The sequence below is a fragment of the Dipodomys merriami genome, unplaced genomic scaffold, assembly GCF_024711535.1.
Source record: "Dipodomys merriami isolate MVZ:Mamm:240054 unplaced genomic scaffold, mDipMer1.0.p SCAF_4, whole genome shotgun sequence".
Lineage (NCBI taxonomy): Eukaryota > Metazoa > Chordata > Mammalia > Rodentia > Heteromyidae > Dipodomys > Dipodomys merriami.
Window position 1 is genome coordinate 59,952,633 of NW_027205603.1, and position 19,727 is coordinate 59,972,359.

Genomic DNA, 19,727 nt, shown 5'->3' on the forward strand with positions numbered 1-19,727 from the left:
AGAGCTTGGGCGCGAGAGAGCGTGCACCGCTTATATAGGGAATAGGAACACGGGTCGTTCTATCATTGGTCGTCTGCCTTTCACCGTCACCAGGTGCCACGGGATTGGCTGGGGACTCTACGTGGCTCGCGCATGCGCAAAGCCCAGGACCCACCGTCCCGCCAAGCAGTCTAATATGGACCTCAAAGCTGCAAGGGAGTGGGCGCCATCTTGTAATGGCGTTCGCCCAGGATCCCCGCAAGTGCCACTGTGTTTTAGTTTGGCATTGTTTTTTTAAATATGAAATGATCCTGGAGAGACCCTTATCCCTTATGGGGCTTCAATGAACACTATGTGAAAAGACAAAGACATTTGGGGCACAGTGTAATAAGATACAATACTGTGGTCTTAAAAACAGACATTAGGAGTTAGTGGTTTTTCTTTATTGAAGATCTTCCTGGATGGGTGGTTGTGTAACAGGGCAGGTAGGAAATTCTAAAGAGTAGAGAACCATTGTTTTCTGGTCCTTTTCCTTTAACAAATGAAAAGAAACAGCTAAGAGATCGGGAAAATATAAACAACAATGACATTTTTTATTCTCGGTTTTGGTCACCATTTTTATGCTTCCTTCTTTTCCTCATGCGTTAAATATATAACAACCAAGGCTTTATTAATATACACATAAAGGTAACATGCGCAGCATGTAAGCATGGTAGGTAATAAGTGGACCAAGCAGCTGCAGGTCTACGCTTAGGCCTCTGAAGTTGGCCTTCAGGAAAACAGCAACTGTGTTGGAGGCATGCAGGGCTTTGCATCATCCCCAAGTTGGAGCCCTTCCATGGAAGAACCACCTCAGCCACACTGGGATAAAAGTGATTAACAGCAACCTAGAACAGTTTCTACCCATCCTAAGGGACCAGGTTGCTTGAGTATTGTTTTTCTGAGAGCTCACTTTGTTCTTTAGCCTGACAAATGGTCTGGATTCAGTGAGCTATGGACTGAGGGGCCATAAGATGGAATGAGAAAAATCATAAACAGCATCCAGAAAGTTCTGTGGGAGACAACTGTTGCATCTCTGTAATGAAGCAGACATGTACAGAATAGTTAATCAGCTCATTTGTTTCCCCAAAGGGGGAAAATACATATTTTTGGTTTGGGTTAAATAGCTAAAACTTTGGCAAAGGGGAAAACAATGTCATGGGAAAATACAAAATATCTCTAATGTCTACAGAACATAAAATATCTAAGAGTGATAAAATATTAAAGGGCAAGAGGGAGTAGCTGTAAAAAAATTACAGAACACATGTTGGATGGGAAGTAGAATTATGAAATGAAGCAGCTGGTCGCTGAAGTAGCACTTGATGGATGAACTCTACCATTTCTCTTCAAAGTCAGCGTCTCAGAGGGGTGGCTTCAGGTGACTGGGTGTTTTCAACATTACATTTGCTTTTATCATTCCTTATGCGGATAAACACAACTGCTAAAATTATACCTACAAGAGAAAACCCAGGGTCAAAGAGATGGAATCTTCAAATGGACTGTCACGGTCACTTATAAACTAATGTCCTGGGAGGAAAAAATGACTCATGTTGCCTCATTTTTTGTTTGTGGCTCAGCGAAGTTGTTCAAGTGAAGGAGGGACCCTCAGCGCTGACTGACTTGGATAAGTAAGCTTATCACTTAGTATCAGTATGGCATGGAGTCCCAGTGGTTTCCAACCTGGCGGTTGCCACCAAGATTATCTCAAGGCAAACAGGATGTGTTCTGCATTCCGAGAAGAAAGCAGCTGAGTTTCTGAACTTCATACACACAGTCTCAGTTGACCTTCCCCAGAGCCAGCAGTCCAACCAGAACAGCCAGAGACCTCTTAGGACCTGTTCACCTCCCTAAAGCCTACTTTCATTGTGTCCACATCTAAGGAACTTTGAATAGACTGCTTAAGATTTTGACTGTTTCTTGCCTCTTAACTCTTACAAAAAATATATTATGTATCTGAGGATTGATTGTGCTATCTTCTATGGAAAAGGGAGTTCGTTATTTAAAAAAAATTACCTATTAGTAAATGTATAAGAAGAATCTTGGCATAAGTAACAGGCTTTACCAAACCACCATTGAAAAAATATATAAAGGGAAGTCATGCAACATTTCAGGTATATCAACAACTCCACTGGAAGGTCAAGTTCTATCCATCCCAACCCTGGCAGCTGAGACCATGACCCCTGTGATATTGACCTCTATGGATGAAAGATCTTTGCTGATCTCACCCATCACTGTCTGCACTCTGAAGCCCCATGTCAGATGTATAGCAGGGTCATGGCAACTGCATTTCATTCTCCCTCATCATGTTAGCTTGGCATTGAGGCTTAAAATATAACAGTTAGGATCAACATGCATTGTATTCATAAACTGTATTCATGTACATTGTATTCATGCAAAGTATTCATAAACTGCTTTGTTTAATGGCAACTCTTTTGTGCACTACTTAAAAATAATATTTTTGAAGGGAAAAGGTAGATAATAAACCTAAAATACTTATAACACACAGCAATGGATTAAAGTCCTATAGATAGATAGATAGATAGATAGATAGATAGATAGATAGATAGATAGATAGATAGATAGATAGATAGATAGATAGATAGATAGTGGTGCTGTGGTTCAAGTGGTAGAGCACTCGCCTTGAGCTGAAGAGCTGAGGGACAGTGCCCAGGCCCAGAGTTCAAGCCCCACAACCAACAACAACAAAAAAAGAGAGACATTCTCATTTGGAGTTGGGAAGGTGGTTCAGTGGTAGAGTGTTTGCCTTGCATGCATGAGGACCTGGGTTCAATTCCTCAGCACCACATTAACAGAGAAAACTGGGAGTGGTGCTGTAGCTCAAATGGTGAGCTAAAAGGCTGAAGGACAGTGCCCAGGCCCAGAGTTCAGGCCCCATGACCAACAAAAAATAAGTAAAAACATATATATATATTGGATCTGAGTGTCTCCCAAAAGACCATGTGCTTGGTCTCCAGGTTGGTGTTATGTGGAAGAGGTAGAAAGTTTAAGACCTAGTTGGCCCGCTTCTGATCTTTGAGGTAATACCCTTAAAGGCTCATTTGTTCCTAGCCCCAAAGTGAGCACCTTTGCTCTGCCACGTGCTGCCTGCCATGAGGTGCTGCTTCTCCACAGGCCCAAAGCAACAGGCCAATCAGTCATGGACGGAGACCTCTGAAACCACAATGCATTATGCCAAACACTTCTCTGTATACCTTGATTATGTCAGGTATTTGTTACCATTAAGAAAACCTGATTAACACAAAGCCTCTTTGGAATAGACCCTGTTCTGCCAATCGAGAAACCACGATAGGTCAAAGGTAGTTCCAAAGCAATGTTTTTCCAAGAAAGTATGAGGGGGTTGACTGGTGATCTGTGTCTTCAGTTAATGTCTAAGTTGCCATTTGGATAGCTACTAGATCAACCCCTAAGATGAGCTAACATTTCTGAGGCCAGGGCCAGAAGTCCTTGAATCTGGGAAGCCATACTCACCTATGATCAGAAAAGTGGTCAGCAGTATACCGACCGCCATGCCCACTGTGGGCATCCCAGCCTGCTCACCCACTGGCCGGAAGCAGCTTCCTTCCACACACTTGCAGAAAGTCACTGAAAAGCAGAAACATACTTGGTAGGATACATGTTCAAGTGAACAGCTAGAGAAGAGAATCCCACATCAAAGCTGAGAAGCTCCTTAAACTTCCCATGGTGACAGCGACTATCCAGAGTAGCAAAGTACCTACCTGATAAAGAGACAGTCCCCTCCAAGGGGGGCCGACCCCCGTCATTGATGCGGATGGGGATCTCATAAACTTTCTCCTCAAAATTTGTGTGCTTAGTAGAAAGTCTGGCGCTAGTACCTGTCAGAATGAGGAAAAATGAAAACAGAACTCAGACTCCTGGCTTCACAGGAATAAAATTCACCTATTCATTGTGTACTAGAGTTGACTGGGAAGTGGTTGGACAGGAGTTAAGTTTATCAATGTATTATTACTTACAACCTCCCACATGTATCTTTGAAGAAGGAGAAAGAGAAGGAGGAGAAGGAGAAGGAGAGGGAGGAGGAGGAGGAGGAGGAGAAAAAGGAGACAGAGGAAGAGGAGGAGGAGGAATAGGAACCACAGCATCTTTTAAATGCTCAACTCATGATTTCTTGGTAGAAAGGAATATTAAATACAATCAGTTCCTGTTATTTCTAGTAGTTGTGGTCTATGAATTACCCTCAAACACTGAATTAGTGAATACTGAACATTTAGTCATTAGGGAAATAGAGGGCTAGATTCTTATAAGCCTTCATCACCACATTTTAATGAATATATATGCCTTTTCCTGTCTGTTTCTCTTTAAAGGCATTTTATTTAAACATACCAATGTTTATTCTTTAACATTGACCTTTAACACTGGACCACAGCACTTGACTCCTACTTTCCCAAGGCTCAGCTAAGTAGCTTTGTAGACTCACCAGCTTCTTGCACTTAGGAACACTAAACAGCCCTTTTCTCCTATTTGAAGCCAACAACAAAATCAAGTCAGGCACTGGTGGCTCCCACCTGTAATCTTAGCTACTCAGGATGCCGAAACATGGAGAATCATGGTGCAAAGCCAGCAAAGACAGAAAAACCTGAGAGACTTTTAACAAGCAAAAAGCCAGGCATGTATCATGTGGGAGTGCACCATCCCTGAGAAAGAACTAGAATGTGTGGCCTTGAAACAAGAATATCACCTTGTTTGACTTTGGTTAGGAATATGTACATTGAGTAATTCAAACGTCCACCATTCTGTGAGTGTCCATACACACAAAAACTCATTAAGTATTGGTTTGCAGGATGTAAATTGTAAGCAGTAAATGAATTTATCAACAAATAATAATGGAATAGTGCATCTATTGGCCTGATCCTGAGTTTCAAATTTGCCCTTTGTGAGCTATGTATATAATATGGTAAGTCCTGTCACCTGTAGCTTCAAGAGTTTCTCTGAGCCCTGAACTAGGGACTGTGTGGTACCCACCTGATTTTCAGGTTATTTCTTTTGTTTTATGCTTTGCAAAAAATTAAGAGCTCAAAATAACACTGTCTCAAATCTCCAAAGACAGTTTTGCTCTTCTCCTATTCTCTCAAAATCATATTTATGCCTAGAATTTTTTTAAGTTTGTGGTAAGATTTTCAGACTTTGAAAACTATTATAGCTTAAACTTGCATTCCTAGAAAAGACAGATTAATAGGGACCAGATTCATCATCCCACCAAGAACAATAAAAAAGAACAGATGTAAGAAATTAAGGTTTTAAAAGCATTGGAGCCAGGCACTAGTGGCTCACACATATACTCCTAGCTACTCAGGATGCTGAGCTCTGAGGATCAAAGTTCAAAGCCACCCCTGACAGACAAATCCAAGAGACTTTTATCTCTAATTGACCACCAAAAAGCTGGGAATGGAGCTATGGTGCCATTGGTAGAGCACTAGCCTGGAGTTAACAAAAAGCTCAGCGATAGTGACCAGGCCCTGATTTCATGCACAAGTACTGGCACAAACAAACACAAACATTGGATATTAGACAGTGAGGGACAATGGCCCCTGTAAAAAGAAAAATGATGTAAGTTTTATAATTGTCCCTAGCGAGGGAGACTGTCCAGGTCTCAGAGCAAGACAGGGAGCCCAGGGAGCATGGGCTACCTTCACTGCTGCAATCAGAGAGGTCAAGGTTACAAGCAGACTGAGGAAGAAGGGAGAAAAACACAACACCACACACACACACACACACACACACACACACACACACACACTCGCTGAAGACCTCCACAGACCCTCAGCTGAGTTCATGTCAGATACATACATGAGGGGACAATGTCCCCAAGAGCAATGATATTGATCTTGGAATTTACAAAGGGGCACTATAGAAACTTCATCGTTTGTGGAGGTAGATAGACTCAAAGAATTTTGTCTCAGCAGTTGGGAGAAATGAGTCTTAGAATAAATGCTACCCTGGGCCTGCCTAATGAAGCTTAAAAACAATATGTGAAAACAACAAAGTATTTCCAAGTAAGATAACTGCACTTCAGAGGAAAAGTCAATAATATTTATGAGAATACAAAAATATTCAGCATCTAAGTGTTTGACTTTTACAATTTGCCAGGCAAGCAAGAAAAGAGAAAAATAATGAAGAGGAAAACAAATAGATTGAAATATATCCAAAAATGACATATAAGACATAAATAGTGGACAAGGCTAAGAAAATAGTTATTATAGTCATGTTCTCGATGCTCATGAAGGAAGAAGATTGAGAAGATTAAATACAGATTAGAAAAATGAGAAAAAGACCCAAGTTAACTTATAAAGATCAAAAAGCTTGATATGAAAAATACACTAGATGGATTAAAGATATGAAAAATACACCAGATGGATTAAAGAAATCAGACTTTCATTCATAGGCAATATAATTTCTGCATAGAAAAATCTATGGATTTAGGGCTGGGGTCATTGCTCAGTGGTAGAAAGAGAGAAGAAACTCTCTGGACTCTAAATAGTATAACAGTAAGATGAGCAAGGTTGAATTTTTGGATATAGGATCAATATCCCAAATCATCAATTATATTAGTATAGCATAGAGCTATTTCGAAATGTAAGTATCAATCTTAAATATTATTTAAAAGAGCATCAAAAATAAGAAAATAGAATGCTAAAAGGGGTGGCATTGATCAAGATGCATTTAATGCATAAACTGCTCTGTTAAATGGCAACACTTTTGAACAACTACTTAAAGATAATTTAAAAAATAGAACATCAATAAATAAAAAGAAATAACAGGGCTGGGAACGTAGCTTAGTGGTAGAATGCTTGCCGAGCATGCATGAAGCCCTGGGCTCGGTTCCTCAGTACCACATAAGCAGAAAAAGCAGAAGTGGCAATTTGGCTCAAGGTGGTAGAGTGCTGGCCTTGAGCAAAAGAAGCTCAGGAAAAGTTCCCAGGATTGGGAAAGAAAGAAAGAAAGAAAGAAAGAAAGAAAGAAAGAAAGAAAGAAAGAAAGAAAGAAAGAAAGAAAGAAAGAAAGAAAGAAAGAAAGAAAGAAAGAAAGAAAGAAAGGAGGAAGGGAGGAAGGGAGGAAGGGAGGAAGGAAGGAAGGAAGGAAGGAAGGAAGGAAGGAAGGAAGGAGAAAGAAAGAAAGGAAGAAGGAAAGAAAGACAGAAAGAAAGAGAGAACAAATTTGGAAAAAAAATCACACCACCTAAAACCAAATCTTACCATAGAGCTATAGTAACCAAGACAGTGTAGTGTTAGAATGAAGACAAAGACCAATGAAGTAGAAAGTTCAGAAATACATCCCTATATACATTATCACATGGTTTTCACCAATGTTGCCAAGACAATTTGAAATGAAAGGAATGAAGGAGGGGGTGGGTTGGGAGGGGTGGGTGAGAATGCCGAAAGGAGCAACGTTAATCAAGACTCAATGTATTCAAAAACTGCTTTGTTGAATGGCAACTCCTTTGTACAACTACTTTAATAATAATAATAATAATAACCTAAAGCAAAACAAAAATAGAAACTCTTCAGACAACACAGAAAAACCTACATAATTTTAGCAAATGTAGACAGCCACCTATGCTACACAGGATGCTATATGTTAACCATCTTTCCTTCCCCCAAAGCCTAAAGTTTTGTCCCCGTGGCAGACGTTGTGAGTTTCTGAAGATGGACTTCCTGGAACGTGTGCGAAAGCTGTGGTTGAGTTCTAAAAGCCCACAAAGACCATAAAACCTGATGCGCCACCCATCATTGTTCGCAGTGTGCATCTGACAACTCACCATTGATTTTGGAAACTTCCCAGTCCCTCTGTGAGCTTTCGCTGCCCAGGCCAAATGTAAACTGGGGGCCCCGAAATGCCTGCTGATCATCATCAGTGGCCTCAAAAATGAGACTTCCTGGGGCAGAGACGGGATGGCAGAAGAACAAGCCGGTGTAGTCCCTGGCTAGGCGCGGCGGGTTGTCGTTCACGTCGGCAAGCATCAGGTGGAAATGGGATGTGGAGCTCAAGGAAGACCCACCTACAGCAAGGAGTGATCAAACAAGGAGTCAGCGTGTTCACTGTCCATAACAACAAGGAGCATTTCTTGTTATGAAAATATTCAGGCAGTCAAGCCTACGGAGCCAGTGGAAAAAAGAGACCCTTTGTGTCAGAGACCTGGTTTTATTGCTGAGTAACAAAGTCTCAAGGACCCTAGTGGCTCAAGCCTGTAATCCTAGCTACTCAGGAGGCTGAGATAGAGGATCATGGTTGAAGCCAGCCCGGGCAGAAAAGTTCACGAGACTCTTATTTCCAATAAACTACTTAGACAAAGCCAGAAGTGCCACTATGACTCAAAGGTGGCACTGGGGCTCACTTTGTGCTTAAGCGGGGGCAGAGCCCAGGCCCTGAGTTCAAGCCCCTCCTGGACAAAAAATAAAAGGTCTAAAGGATAGTAATATTAACAAAGATGTAGGGAATAATTGTTTACATGTATTACACCAAAACAACTCTGATGTAATATGTACAGATGAGAAGACTAAAGCTCAGTGAAGTTGTGTGACCTATCCAAACTCACACAGCTGGAGAGCAATAGTGTCAATTTAGGGGTTCTAGTTGTCACTCACATCTTCCATCGCTCCCTAACACTGCCTTACCTATAAGAATCTAGTTTTCTAAGCCTTACTTCTTTGCTGAGAAACATGTGACTTTGTAACTATTCCACTTAGAAACGAAATGACCTAAGAAATTGTAAACAGCTGCACAAGCGTTGTCATACTATAGTGGAAAAAAGCTTTGTCCTCTTGCTGCAGAACACATTGATAGCTTCATGATCTTGGGCAAGTTACTCCATTTCTCAGTGCACAAGATTTGGCCAGTAACAGAACCGACCTCATAGTGTGGGGTGAGGAGTAAGTTATTGTGCGAGGTGCGTAGCACAGGGCTGTCAGGTTGGCGTAAACATGGACTGCTTTCTCTCTGACATCCAACATGGACTCTTGTTTCGACAGTGTCTGACTCCACTCCAGTTCCAGTAAATCCTGTTTCCTGGCTCCTACTTTGATTCCAGTAAGCTCTGTTTTCGTCTCAATTGTTTTCTATATTCCTAAACACTCTTAAACCAGTGGTGGGGGGAAAAAATTTGTACTCATGTCCTTCAAGTCATTGTGTCTATTTACATTATTATTTCAGTGCCAACAACCAGAAGCCATGCAGCATTTTGGACCTTGGTCTTGATCCATGCAACTTCCTTTAGCATACACCCAGAGTGAAGTGTTGATCCCCAGGAGATGATGAAGGGCATTGGGCAGCACAAAGACCCAGCCAGAAACTTTCTACTGATTAGCTGGAAGGTTTAAATCAAGAGTTAAATGTACACAACGTGGGAGTGGAATGTGCTAAGTTAAGGCAAGTGTCAGCCAGCTTCTCTGTCCAGCGAGTCCGCTGTGCCGCATTCCTGCCCACTTTGGATCTCTTCATCTTGCACATACAAGGACCATTTTTATGATTCCTTTTTCTCTGTTCCCCGTCCCAGCCTCCAATTTGGGACTTTGCATGCCAATGAAATTTTGTTAAAGTCTAAAATTATTTATTTAGTAGTAATTTGTTCCATCCTCATTTGTTTTTAAAAAAAAAAAACCAAGAAGACGTATTTACTAAACATAGAGCCTCCACTGGGCTTTAAGAATCACAGAATTCCTACAGCAAATTGGAAAATTCCATTTAGATGCAAGAGACTCAATGTTTTAATTATCAGTCTTATCCCTAGTTAGCTCCCTATTCCTGTGAGTTTATTTTCATGTTAATTTGGAAAAATTCCCTAGAGTTCCATGTTAAGAGTCATGAGATGCAAAGATTATGCAGGGATGGCTCAGATTTCTAATTCTTTTTTGTGTGTGTGTGTGAAAATACTGTACAGAGGGGTCACAATTACATGGGCAAGATAATGAGTACATTTCTTTTTTTTAATTTTTTAAAGTTATTTTACTGTGCAGAAAAACAGAGAAGCCACTTTTTGAGAGGTTGAATCTTTTGAAGTCTTTTTTTTTAATTTTTAATTTTTTTTATTGTGAGAATACCGTACAGAGGAGGTACAATTACATGGGCAAGATAACGAGTACATTTCTTATCAAGCATTGTTGCCTCCTCATTGTTTTCCCTTCCCATCCCTTCCCATACTCCTCCCCTCCCCCAACCTGATCCTCCTCCCACCCCACACCAAAGTTGTTAAGTTCGTTTTTTGACATAACGACTTGTACATCTCATTGTTGCAATGGGTCCACCTGTATCTCTAGTTAAACGATTTGTTTTTTTTCCCTTCCCCTCCACAAATTATACCAACATCAAAAACAGTGAAAGTATGGGTTATACTGTGGGGGAGGGGCATACAAAGCAACATAGAAATCATCTTATAAATATGACAGAAACAATTGCATGAAAGGAAAAAAAAACAAAAAAAATTGAATACTTATGTTGGGGTTCATTCTCCTAACATCACCTTATCTGACCTTTTCTGCTTGACTCAGACATATACTAGATATTACAAATAAGGGAAACCATGGGACCTATGTTTCTTTGGGCCTGGCTTACTTCACTTAATATAATTTTTTTCCAAGTCTTTCCATTTCCTAACAAATGGAGCAATGTCATTCTTTCTGATGGAGGCATAGAATTCCATTTTGTATATATACCACATTTTCTTGATCATTTATCTACTGAGGGGCATCTGGGTTGGTTCCATATCTTAGCTATGGTAAATAATGCTGCAATAAACATAGTCGTGCTGGTAGCTTTAGTGTGGTCTTGTTTGTGATCATTTGGGTAAATGCCCAAAAGTGTGATTGCTGGGTGATAGGAGAGCTCTATAAAAGACCCCGAATAGCAAAAATGATCCTTAACAGTAAGAATAGTGCTGGTGGAATATCAATACCAAATTTCAAACTCTACTACAAAGCCATAGTAATCAAAACAGCTTGGTACTGGCACAAGAACAGACCCCAGGACCAATGGAATAGACTTGAAAACCCAAAAATGAACCTAAAGACCTATAGCTATCTAATCTTCGATAAGGGAGCTAAAAAAAATAGAATGGAAGAAAGACAGCCTCTTCAGTAAATTGTGCTGGCAAAACTGGTTAACTACTTGTAGAAAACTAAAGCTAGATCCTATATATCACCCTGCACCTGAATCAACTCCAAATGGATCAAAGACCTCAGAGTCAAAGCAGATACTCTGAAAACATTACAGGATGGAATAGGAGAAACCCTAGGTCTCCTTAGCACAGGCAGAAATTTTCTTAATAGAGACCCAGAAACACAACAAATCAAAGAAAGGTTGGACAAATGGGATTGCATGAAACTACAGAGCTTCTGCATGGCAAAGGACATAGCTAGCAAGATCAATAGAAAGCCCACGGATTGGGAGAAGATCTTCACTAGCCATACAACAGATAAGTGTCTCATATCTAAAATATACCTGGAACTTAAAAAAATTAAATCCCCCAAAAACAAATCTTCAAAGAAACAATTGCCCAATAAATAAGTGGGCTAAAGACTTAAAGAGAAACTTCTCTGAAGAGGATAGAAGGATGGCCAATAGACACATGAAGAAATGCTCAACCTCTCTAGCCATAAAAGAAATGCAAATCAAAACAACATTGAATTCCACCTCACCCTAGTTAGAATGGCTATAATCAAGAACTCTAATAACAACAGATGCTGGAGGGAATGAGGATAGAAGGGAACCCTACTGCATTGTTGGTGGGAGTGTAAACTTGTTCAACCACTTTGGAAAGCAGTATGGAGGTTCCTCAAAATGAGTACATTTCTTATCAAGCATTGTTGCCTCCTCCTTTGTTTCCCCTTCTCATCCCTTCCCATCCTTCCCCACCAAAGTTGTAAAGTTCATTTTCGACATAACAACTTGTACATCTCATTGTTGCAATGGGTTTCTAGGTCTTATTTGTATAATAGTCTTGCCTTTCAAAAGTTCACTCTATTTCATCAAACCACAGATACCTAGGTCCCTTCAGATCAACAGAATCATTATTCCAAGTGACTAAGAAGTGCTGTCGAACACACAGGCCTGATGATTCTGACATACACCAAAATGAACAATATTACATGACATCTACTTCAGAAAGGCTGAGCGTGGTGGTTCACGTCAATAATCCCAGCACTTGAAGCAGGATAATCATGAGTTACAGGCCAGACTGAACTATATAACAAGACCCATTCTCAAAAACAAAACAAATAGATGAGCCCTGAGGGTCTATAGCTTAAGGATCAAGAAACAGCAGGCTACTGGTCTGACCAATCACCCAGGAGACAACCACAACCAATGAGTGAGTTCAAGGAGAGACACTGGAACATTCCTAGAAGAGAATGTGGCCAGTGTAGGAAACCACAGAGTAAGCAGCATCCTGGGGCAGCTCCACCCTGCCCAGAAGCAGCTCAGGTGAGCACAGGTGGTTTTTGCCTTTAACAAAACTAGGGTGAACACGGCCTCCGTGTTTCTGTACCTACCCTTCTCATCCTTCTGCGTAACGCTTGGTTGGTCAGGCCTGATGATGTGAATTCATTGGGTTCTTTACCTACCCTCTCATTTCTATCAATGTGTCCCGGATAATCTAGCTTTCTATGACTTGCACTGTGCTTATTTCCTTTTGCTCACCTACTTCAGTGGCCACCACTTGCACTCGGTACACATTTTCAGTTTCCCTGTCCAGTGGGGCCACGCTGAAGATCTCACCGGTGACAGCGTCAATTTTGAGCCAACCTCTGGTATCGCCCTTCAGTGAGTACCTGCATGAATGGAAAGAGCAGGGGAAGAAAGAACCCACGTTACTTTGTATGAAAAGACAGTTTGTCCATCACCACACAACCTGAACAGCACTATCATTTGTCTGTTATTAACAACACATTTGAAGGAACATCCAATGTCTCGGTCATTTCTACTTGCATATCATCTTGCTTCAAAATGAGCATTCGTTCATCTTTACAACATGGTGTGGGTGTCTGTCTATTGTCACAAACTCTGTAAGAAAAGTTAATTTTCCTTGCAATTGAAGCATTCAAATTTAAGCAATCTAAAAGCATCTTTTAAAATCTCTCCGCCAACCACCCTTTCTAAGGCAACAAGCCCCCAGTGGTGAGCCACAGGTGAGATGAATGAAGAATCAGAGACCGTTGGGTCAGCAAATCCCACATTCAGCCAGCATCAGGTGAGTGTGTCACATCAGGCAGTGGGCCAAGGGAAGGATCTACTAAAAGAAGCTCTGAGGCAATGGAGGAGATAAAAAGGAGAATGGGTATTTCCACTGAAATGTGGTAAATATTGTGGGGAGAAATCCAGAGAAGTCTCGGGAACCAGCGAAGCCTTCCGACAATGATGTTGACAGAGATGGAGTGGGGAGCTCAAGTAGGAGGGTGAAGGGAAGCTTGACGGGGGAGGGGTATCCCATGTGTTGGGATACATGTGGTTTGAGGAGCCAGACATGCACACAGTGCTCAGCCATGGGCAGCCATCAAATGCTGTTGAGTGGGAAGTGACCCGTCACATCTGTGTTTTCAGTGGAACCCAGCTCTCCTTTTCCCCTCTGACTGTGGCCCTAGCACCAGGATAGGCCTGCCCAGCCCTGCTTTCCATACCTTATGTCCAGACCCTCGGGATCCCTCGCGGTCACATTGTACACTTTAGTGCCTACAGCCACATCCTCACTGACTTTTGCTTGGAATATATTTTGGGAAAATACAGGTGCTTCATTCACATCTGTCACAATAAGCCTGAACGAGGTAAAAGAACTGTTGTTGTACACAACACCAGACACCAGAGGCTCGGGATTCTCTGCTTGGACCATGATGGTAGAAACAGCTGCTGTTTCAAAATCAAGAGGCTGTGGAGGGTTGGAAAGAAGAGGATTATCTCCATGAAAACACTCATTTCTTATACACTCTTTAAAACTCTCACGCAGAATGGCACTTCTTAATGCAGTATCAGCAAAACATACTTCTCAGGATGATAACAAAGCCATAAAAAAGTCTTTACTGTGGGATTTATCAGAGCTTTGAAAAATTTAATGTGCATGATGACTCTCCTAGAAGAAGAAACCTAACCCAAACTCACTGCATCATGGGACTCTTCATTCATTTACCTATTAAACATTTACATTCTCAGGATAGTGCTTAGACCACAGTTCAGAAATGCTCAGACTACAGAGATCTCAGCATTGTGCAGAGAGTGACTTCTAAGGAGGCCTCAGAATCTGAGCCCCAAAATAAAACACTTTAGAATCATGGGAGGTGGGAGAGGTGATCAGGAACCATTGAAGATGGATGATTGGTTCTCATCCAAGTCATGCTAGTGGGACCAGGAATGAAAATCAGGAAACCAGGAATGAAAAATGACAGATTTTTGGTTTAGTATGATGGCATAGTTAACAAGTAGGGCTATCTAAGATGAAAAGAGTTGATTAAGAAAATACATAAGGAGTTGGAAGCGTAACTGAAGTGGTAGAGTGCCAGCCAATGAACAAAAGCATCAGATACTGAGTTCAAGTCCTGGTCTCAGACCAAAACAGAAAAGATGTAAGTTCCCACTTCTGGAAATTTCCAAGCATAGGCCTAAAAACATGTGACAGCTTAAAGATATGACTATCATGTAAGCAACTGGCTCTATGGGGTCTTCATGGTCCTTCTAAAAGCTGAAGACTTGAGAAAGAAATTCTTAGGAGAGGCCAACTGAAGAACAGATGGCCACTGCCACAGGCCTTGCTTACTGGCCCTGGGTGTCTCTGACTACCTAAATGTTCTACACATGAGTTTATGTGGATTTGGGGGACATGAGAATGTGTAGCTTTTATAATATTCTCACTCATGACCTCAGCAATAAGACAGGACCAATGCAAAGCCCTAATCTATATTATAGATTATGGAAACCTCCCCCTACTGTGTTCATTTTTCTAGTTCTAGGAGACCCAGACTGTCTTGGTGAACTGTTGGGGCTTCATCCTTATACCAGTTTTTCATACACAGGCAGGACCATTACCCCTTCATAAAGAAAAAGATGGAGACATGTCTGCATTGGTTCAGTTTTCCCCTCCCTAGGAGCTGCTCAGTACTGTCCTCTCCTTCTCGGCTTCCCTGACCCCAACAGACAAGCTCCACACCCCCTGCAATCTCGCAGCACTTAACCTAAGAATTCTAATTGTTTGTATTTTTTTGTTGTAGATCCTCACCAACTCTTCACTCCATGAGGAGAAGTGGGAACAAAAATAGATACCTCAACTTCATCTACGGTCGCATGATGTGGAACACAGATACACCTCTCTGTTCTTAGTCTGTCTATCAAGGACACAGCTCTGTTCCTTGTCAGTTCAGCCCAGCTCAGCCCAGGCAAGCTATGTAGAGGTCTACATTCCAAAGCAAATAAGGCCTGCCTATCCTCATCCCCAAACAAGCCCTATGTCTACTTCATGGCTCTTCCATCCCATCACTACAGTCCCAAAAGCACAGGATTAAGAATTCAGGCAGAATGTCTGTCGATGGGAAGCAGCCTATGTTACCAGAATGAAACATGTGAAGTCAAAGGGAGAGAGAAATGGCAGAGAAGACTGTGGGTGCCAAGCCAAAGAGCTGGGACTTTATCCTTGACTGAGAAGGTCAGATTTGAGTTTCAGAAAGATAGCTCCTGGTACAACTAAAGGAGGGGTAGGTTCAGGCTGATCCAAAGCAGGACAGAAAGATGGGATAAGGAAACTGGGCAAGAAGATCTGCCAAGAGACTCAGCTGGTGCTCCATAGTTATAGAATGGAGAGGTAAATGACAAAGGAAGAGTCTGCATTGGGTACTCTGTCTGCTTAACTTCTACACCTGAATAACACCAAGCCAAACCTGAGAGGAGCAAAAAAAAAAAAAAAAAGGAAAAGGGAAAGTACTAAGTTAGAAATGGTAATCAGCAAAGCTGAGCCCAGGGGCGCTGTTTTCCAGGTCAGCAAAGTCAAGAGACCTATCTCAGCCTGGTGAGCCACATTCATCGATGAGCTGGAGACTCTGCTCTTGCCCTCATTCCTGCCTGTGCACAACTGCCTGCAAGGCTGAAGCGGGGATTTAGACTCAACCTTAAAGGAGAGCTAAAGCATCAAAGGAGAGGGGCCAGGATGGGGGACATTCAACATTTTCACCAAAGTGTGCACATGCGTTTATTAGATGGTGCTCCCATCGGTTAAAAAGTCAGGAACCAAATATTTCAAAGGGCTTCCCATGCTGGAGAAGGGACAAATTTACATTAAAAAAAAAAAGATAAAACCAAAGAAAAACTCTGCATTTCAAGAAAGGAGGTCTCAGGAGAGTTATGGATGAGCAGAGCTCAAGAATGTAACTGTCCTGCTCATGATCAACACTACCTAACCCTACAACAGGCCCAGGGATGGGCGCCGAAAAGGTGGTCGAGTGAAAAACAGACTTTTTCCACACATTGCCTGGAGGACTTGCCCTAATTCCTGGTTTCCAGTCTTCTCCTGGGGAGGCTGAGGCAACAGTCTCCGGTGTGGGGGCTGGTGTGTGTGTGGGGAAGGGGAGTATTTAAACAAAAGTGATCGACACAATTGTTCTGAAGTTGTGGTCATCCCTTGACAATTACATATGGAGCGACATAGGAATAACACTCAGCCATACTTAAGAACACACATTTCAAAGCCAGGTGCTGGTGGCTCCCACCTGTATCCTAGCTACTCAGGAAGCTGAGATTTGAGGATGGAAGTTTAAAGCCAGCCCCAGGAGGAAAATCTATGAAGTTTGTATCTCCAACTAACCACCACAAAGTCCAAAGTGGCTCAAGTGGTAAAGCTCAGCCTTGAGCACAAAAGCACAGGGACAGCACCCAGGAGCTGAGTTCAAGCCCTGGGGTCAACACATACAAACACACACACACACACACACACACACACACACACACACACACACACACACACACACACCCCACACACAAAATCATATTACAGGGTCTGTCATTAAAAATACTTTGGCAAAAATGGCATGAGCACATGCATTTGTCCCACTTTTTTCTACATCTGGTAGGCAAATATTTAGTGGTTCTGAATGAAGAATCCACGTCTGAGACCTAGTTGTTGCTTGGCATTTGAGAGATTTCTCCATCCGAGGCTCACACTGTGGAGGGAGCTGCTACAATCCTCCAGCTAGCACTCTCCACCAGCATGACAAGGCTTGTTAATTAACAAAGGGATCTTTCAAAGAGATTTTCTCAGTACTATGGCTGGTGTTCAGTACTTCATTTAGTTACAAATACAATAGGTTGCTTGCTCATTGCCAATGGAAGTATGAGCCTGGTGGCTCAGCAGCTTGCGCCCTTCAGAGATCCAGGACTCCAGCTGTGCTCTGTTGAGCATCAGTCTTCATCGGGATGACCAGGAAATCCCCTCTCTTGAATACTGTTATTACAGTGTTTCAGGGACACAGCCTGCTTATGTGACCATTCATAATTATACATAGAACTGACTTCAATTATTCAGTCAACAAATATATGCAATACAACCATATACAAATTAAAGATGTGACAGAGTGTGGACAGAGGTCCACTCTATTATAGCATATTACCTCATGTCAAGTTTGGGATTAACTCTCACTACTAATCACTGAGGTTACCAACATCTCCCTCACTAGTGGAAAAATTAGCTTACTTTGACTTACCAGAAACTGCCATTATAGAAATTGACGTGTGGGAATGAACAGGCCTCTATATTCCCTAGAAGGAAGCTCATGAGAGTCCTCAGAGAGAAAGGGGAAAAGTTTCCAATCATGTACCAAAGAGATGCTGCCTGGCCAGCCACTGCCAACTCTGAAAGCTGCCTTCTTCCTAAACTATCCTTCTGTGTTCTTTCTTCCCATGTAGAGAGCAATGAACAGAAGCAGGGGCTACAATGGAATCTTTCCCAAATGCCATACTTACATAGAATGTGCTGCTTTCCAGAGCCCTCCCCCCCCACCCCACAAACCTCTCTGTTCAGCCCAGAGAGGCCATTTATCTGAGATGGGGACTATAACATGTAGTCAGAGGTCTGAGACACTGTCCTGGGTACTGGCTTCAGTACTAGAACTTTTACCCATTTGCTTTTATCCATTTCTGTGATATCATTCTATCCGTAGTCACCTTCAGCCTCTGCTTTCAACTTATCTTTACTTTGACTCAAAACTGTTTCCTAGAACATTTCTTTGCAGCCTCCAGACACTGCCCTGCAATCTTTCAACAGCTAAACATGCTATTGCTGAACTTCTGGCACCTCGTAACTGGAAAGCTTCCCTCCTTCTCCCAGGAAAGGTATTTTAGCTATGAGTACATTGGCCAGCGTTGAATCTGCTTGCAAGTGCATCATCAGGCAGACCCATTATGTGTCCTAACACAGGCAGAATAGACAAAGAGAATAGACTGAAGACTTTAGGGGAACAGGATGAGGACAATGTTGAAGGAGGACAGGGAGGATCTGCATAAAGAATAACTGACACACTTTAACTATAGACTACCTTGTCCTACAGAGAAAGATACAAAGCCAGAGCTGCTGGGTTTAGCAACATCATCAAAGATAAAAGTAAGGAGAGGAGCCAGATGCCAGTGGCTCATGCTATAATCCTAGCTAGATTGCAAATGGGAGGATTGTGGTTCTAGGCCAGTCTGGGCAGAAATGTCTGTGAGACTCCATCTCAACAGCAAGAAGCTGCATGTAGTGGTATGTGCCTATGATTCCAGACTAAAACAAGAAGCCTAGAACAGGTGGGTTGTGGTGCAGTTGCATGCCCAGGCAAGAAGTAAGATTCTATCCTAAAAATAAAGCTCCATATGTGGAAAACATGACTGAGGGCATGGCTCAGTGGTAGAATACCAGTCTAGCAAGTGTGAGGTTCTGAGTTCAAACCCCAGTATCATAAAAGAAAGAAAAGATGACTAGATAGATGGAAAGGAAGGAAGGGAAGGAGGGAGTCAGAGAGGGAAGAGATGAAAGGCTAAACTTGTCTATCAATCCTCAAACGAAAATCCAAGGATTCTTAATCATTCAAAAGGAGTTGGTGTCAATAAAAAGAAAAAGAAACTGCTGGGGATTTGGGTGTTTAGCTCAGTGGAAGAGCACTTGCCTAGCAAGTGCAAGGCCCTGAGTTTGGCCCTCAGCTCTGCAAACAACAAGGGTGGGAGGGGGGTTGCTGAAAAGAGGCTGGAGGTATAGCTCAGTAGTTGAGTACCTACCTAGCAGCTTCAAGGTTCTAAGTTCAAATCCCATTAATGCCAAGTGATATATCACCTCTGCTGAATGGTCCTCACACATTTACAAATAAGTCAATCCAAAAAAAGGACAAATTCAGCAAATGGGCTATTTACCTTTTTAATTGTGACATATCCTGCATTGGTTTGGGGATCTGTGTCAATTCCCAGTCTTCCCTCGTCGTCTCCCTGGGTAATCCGATACAGGATTCTAGAACTCCCAGTAAACGGCTCGTCAGCATCGGTGGCTTGGATGGTTAAGATGACAGACCCAACAGCTGTGTCTTCAGGGAGAGTCAGGACCCCATACTAAGGAAGAAACAGGGAACAATGAAAATATCCATTGTCATAGAATGCAATTGCCAAAGGGTAAGCCTGTCTTTTTGGTTTCAGAATAGACCTACATCATGGTCTACACCAATATTTTCCAAGTGTGGTTTTCCAATGGA

General features: G+C 42.1%; 1 protein-coding gene across 2 annotated transcripts in view; it reads right to left on the bottom strand.

Moving 5' to 3' along the window:
• Positions 1–551: 551 nt before the first annotated feature.
• Cdh17 (cadherin 17) overlaps positions 552–19,727 on the bottom strand; it is a 61,002-nt gene continuing 41,826 nt past the window's right edge. For both annotated transcript variants that reach the window (XM_069991063.1, XM_069991062.1), the window contains exons 12-18: positions 19,396–19,587; positions 13,662–13,906; positions 12,685–12,815; positions 7,814–8,053; positions 3,756–3,872; positions 3,508–3,621; positions 552–1,471 (exon numbers count right to left, since the gene is read on the bottom strand). In XM_069991063.1, coding sequence (XP_069847164.1) covers positions 1,371–1,471; positions 3,508–3,621; positions 3,756–3,872; positions 7,814–8,053; positions 12,685–12,815; positions 13,662–13,906; positions 19,396–19,587 — 1,140 coding nt within the window. In that variant the 3' untranslated portion in view covers positions 552–1,370. The remainder of the gene's footprint in view (positions 1,472–3,507; positions 3,622–3,755; positions 3,873–7,813; positions 8,054–12,684; positions 12,816–13,661; positions 13,907–19,395; positions 19,588–19,727) is intronic.